The sequence below is a fragment of the Pteropus alecto genome, unplaced genomic scaffold (assembly GCF_000325575.1).
Source record: "Pteropus alecto unplaced genomic scaffold, ASM32557v1 scaffold42, whole genome shotgun sequence".
Taxonomy (NCBI): domain Eukaryota; kingdom Metazoa; phylum Chordata; class Mammalia; order Chiroptera; family Pteropodidae; genus Pteropus; species Pteropus alecto.
In genome coordinates, this window is record NW_006434825.1 from 11,367,853 (window position 1) to 11,372,156 (window position 4,304).

The window sequence follows — 4,304 nt, forward strand, 5'->3', positions numbered from 1 at the left end:
TTTTCTTGTGTAGATTTTGCTGATTGTATTCCCAAAGTGTCATTTAGTATGTTTCAATGTCCCTAATATTTCCTTTATTTTTATTAGATAAAAGTCTAAAAAACTGAATTAGTCCATTCAATGTGTGGTTCCCAATCACTCTGTGACTCCTTCTTCCTGTATGTTCTCCCCCAACTTCTCTGACTTTGTATATCTAGACCGTCTCATATTCTTAGCAAATCGTATATTTTCTTGAAACTGGTAATTACATCTAGATCAGGTAATTACATCTAGATCAGATTTCAGTTTCAATTTTTTAGTAAAAATATTTTACAGTTGGTTGCATCATATCAGGAAGCACATATCATCTGATCGTCTCTCTTTTTGTGAGGTTTGCATTGAACACTGGGTTCAGATGTAATTAGCCCGATCAAGTTCCCTGTTAGTTTTCATCAAATGGTCTTAACAGCCACTGTTGATCACTGCCAGATTCAGCATTTCATTAGGGGTTGCACAATGGTGATATTCTACATCTATTTTTTTTGTCTGCATTTATTAGCAGGAATACTTCTATGAAAAAAAGTTCCCTTCATCAATTACTTAGTTACTTTGAGATATATAGTTCATACAAGAAAGAATGGATAAATGCTTGATTTTTCCTCTTTATTTATCAGTTTTCAGACCATGAGTTAGTTCCCTAGCATCCTCCAAAGGTGAATATTGAAGTTTTGTGTTGTTTTAATGTTGTTGTTGTTGTTGTTGTTGTTTGTTAAAACTCCAGGTCTTTCAAGAGAGGTAGTTTTATTTTCAATCACAGCATCGATACATTTCATAATGTACTCAATCAAGTTTATAGGACTGCTCACGACTTTATCAACGAGCAGATACATACTGAGCACCTATTATATGCAAGGAATTGTGTTTGACTTTGGAGGGCAGGGGGTGGCAGGTGGCCAGAGGGCTTCTCTTTTCCAGGTTTCCTGTTTCAGAACCTCAGACTTCCTGTCATGCAGGGGCTGAGCCTTCCAACCCCTTGCCAGCATTTTGGGATTCTCACCTCATGTCCCCAGTGCTCTGGCATCTTTGCGGCACAGCTTTAGCCTGCTATTAGGTTTGCATGAGCTCACACTCCTGGGCTCTGTCCCACTAAAGGGCTGTGGTGAGTGTCCTGGCAGGGCTCCCAGCAGAGCCTTTAACTGGAGTTTTGATATCTTTCTCACTCTCACAGCCACCTCACTCTCGGGTGGGGCTTGGCAGGATGTGGTTTCTGAGATTGGTGCTACAAGGTGAATGAGAACTGATTGCAGATGGGGCTTTTTTCCTGCCTGACTCCTTTCTCTTGCTTTAGTTATTTTCATTTTTCAGTAGGCATTTATTAAGCGACCACTATGTGCCCAGCCCTGTGCTAGGTCGTGGGGATACAACATATAATGAAACCAGCTGTGGAGCTTTTCTTTAGCAAGGCATTCATCAAATAATCACACAAATGGATGTAATATGGCAACTGTGGAATGAATTTATTTATGAAAATGTGCTTATACTTGAGGATTCCATTGTGTTGGAAATGAGCGCATGTGTACTCTCTGTCCCCAGGGAGCCTCGAGGTGTGCCCCAGCCCACGAATCATCCCCCCGTCTCCAACCTGTGCAGAGAAGGAGCTACCCTGGAAGAGTGGGCAGGGGGACCTGGCAGTCTATGTTTCCTCGGAAACCACCAAGATTGTGCCTGTGGACATGCAAACAGGCTGGAACCAGAGCATCTCATCTCTGGAGAGCCTGGCATCCCCGCCCTGTACCCAGGCCCCGACTATGACCCGCTTGCCTCCCCGCCCACTGGCTGCTGAAGAGCCCCAGACCCCTCTTGATCTGCCTTCTGATCTGCGCCCTAGCTTCGCCTTTCCCCCAAGCCTGGCCAAGGCTGGCCGGTCTCGCAGTGAGAGCAGCGCTGACGTCCCCCGGCAGCAGGAGCTACAGCCCCTCATGGAACACGAGGACCACTCTCATCTTAGCCCAGGCACCGCCAACTCCTACTGGTGCATCCAGTTCAACAGAGGTGGCCGGCTGTAGCCCAGGGACTCAGGAAGGAGCCCGAGTCCGGACCCCCTGTGGAAGTGTTCCCTGCACAAAGGGCAGAGGAGCCCACTCTGCCTGACATGGGGTCAGAGGGGCCTGGACTGAAGTGGCAACTGGGCTCCTTAGGAGGAGTAAGAATGGGAGGAGTCAGAACGGTCTCCTGGGCTAGTCCTCACAGGGACCCTTTGAACATCACCCCTGCTCCTAACTCCTGCCACATTCCCTTTTAGTAAGGTCCTAACCCTGGCTCAAGACCCAGTCCAAAGCTTCTAGGAGCTAGGCCGAGAGACTTGGGTAGCTGATGCCCTTTCCCCAGTAGGTCTTCTGGGGTCACTCTAGGCAGGTGTTGCCTTCCCCCAAAGCAAGGGCATTATATCTTAACTGATGCTGGCCGTTCTTGCCCTCCACCCCCTCCTTAGCACTAGCTTAAGGACAGTGCCCTGGCAATGAAGTTCATCAAGGGACTGGTCCTCAGAGGGATTGGGGTGGGAGGTAGAGCAAGCCTCAACCTCGGGCTTTGCTGCCCTGTTGGGTCAGCTACCCACAGTCAGTTTTTTTAGGGCAGTGAGAATCTGTCTCCACTTCTTGCTTTATCTCCTCCCCTTTGCTTCCAGTTACTGGGGAGATAGTTCCTTCTTTTCTCGGACCAAAGCCACAGGGCCAGGCCCAGCTTCAGATCAGAGCTGTTTCTTTGAGTTGCTCTGGGGATCTGCTGCTCTGTGTCTAAGTCTGGACTTTTCAGTTCCTTGGGTCTGGGTTTTCTGAGGAACGGAAGCAGTGGCCTCTGGGCTCCCACATTACTTCCTTGACATTCTCCATAAAGGGAAGGAGCTAGGTATCCCAGGGCCACTGCCCTACTCTTCTAGGGACTGGGATGCCTGGCTATAGTGGTAAGGGGGCTGACTGGGTGGCAGGTGACGTTCCTGGGGTTAGCACCTGCCCTGTGTTTTGTACCTTGACCTGAAGATACATTAAACATCTCTTGGATGGATGAGTATCCAATGTCCATGTGTCTCGGGGTCCTAGGGGCAGGGGGTGGCAACAAGGGCATCTGGTGAGGGAAGTGGAAACTTCCAGCTGCCTGCCTCAGAGCTTCTGGGATTGGACGGGGGATCCTGGAAAGGACTATTCATTTGGGCCTCCCTCCCTCCCTCCTCTTCTGTGCTTTCCCAATATTGTCTCCTTTCACGGGCCTGCAGTAGCAGTCCAGGGGATCACTGTATGGGCACAGGGTCACAGAACTGGGAGTGCACAAAATGGGGAAGCCCAGCCTAGGAAACCTCAGAAGTCAGGTGCCACGGTGCCCAAAGATGTAGCCACACTGGGACCGGATAAGCCTTCCTTGAAAACCTGGAAGTAGGTGTAGGACAAATGAACAGAAGCTTTCTCTGCACATGGCGGGTGGGAAGGCAATCTCAAGAGAACTCGTTACCCTGAGCGCTTATGATACAAATGGGGTAGTGTAGGGTCCAGAAACATTTAGGGATAGCAATCCTTGGAAACAGTCCCAGATTTAATTTACACTGTGTCTGAAGGATTTTTTTTTTTAAATAAATCTATCTTTACTAAAATATAACACACATACTATAAAATTCACCCATTTAAAATGTATAGTTCAGAGGTTTTTAAATATAGTCAGTCAGAGTTGTGCAACCCTCAGCACAATCTTAAGAACATTTTTATCATCCCCCAATGAAACCTTGTACCCATTACCAGTCACTCCTCACCCTCTGCCTGGTCCTACGTAATCACTAACCTGCCTTCTGTCTCTATTGATCTGGAGGACTCAACACACTTTGAAGGTTACAAATTTAGTCACTTTTTCTATGTTATACATGGGGAAAGTGTGACAAGAAGGGAGACTTAGGCTTTGTCCTCAAGTTGTTTATAGTTGACAGTGATAAGTCTTAGTAGTTAACAGTCCCAGCTGTCACCAAGTATGTCATCTTAGGCATTTTACATATTCTCTCTGAGTCTCAGTGTCCTCATCTCTAAAACGAGATAACTATCATACTTCATAAAGTTGCTGTTAGGATTAAATGACAAAATGAGAAAAATCTAATATAGAACCTGGCCCACAGGAGAGGATCACAAATATTTGTCATTATTGGTCTTAAACTATAAGGCAAAGAGTACTGAAAGTGCTATGGGGCCTTGAGGCGATCTGGGATAGCTTAGGGAGGAGTGGTGTGTGTGTGTGTGTGTGTGTGTGTGTGTGTGTGTGTGTGTGTGTGTGTGTGTGTGTGGGCGCAC

At 47.1% G+C, this 4,304-nt stretch overlaps 1 protein-coding gene across 4 annotated transcripts in view; it reads left to right on the plus strand.

The window, feature by feature from the left end:
• Positions 1-3,048, plus strand: part of SLC9A5 (solute carrier family 9 member A5) — a 21,880-nt gene extending 18,832 nt beyond the window's left edge. For all 4 annotated transcript variants that reach the window (XM_006909754.3, XM_025045367.1, XM_025045365.1 and 1 more), the window contains one exon: positions 1,573-3,048. In XM_006909754.3, coding sequence (XP_006909816.1) covers positions 1,573-2,045 — 473 coding nt within the window. In that variant the 3' untranslated portion in view covers positions 2,046-3,048. The remainder of the gene's footprint in view (positions 1-1,572) is intronic.
• The last annotated feature ends 1,256 nt before the right edge of the window (positions 3,049-4,304 follow it).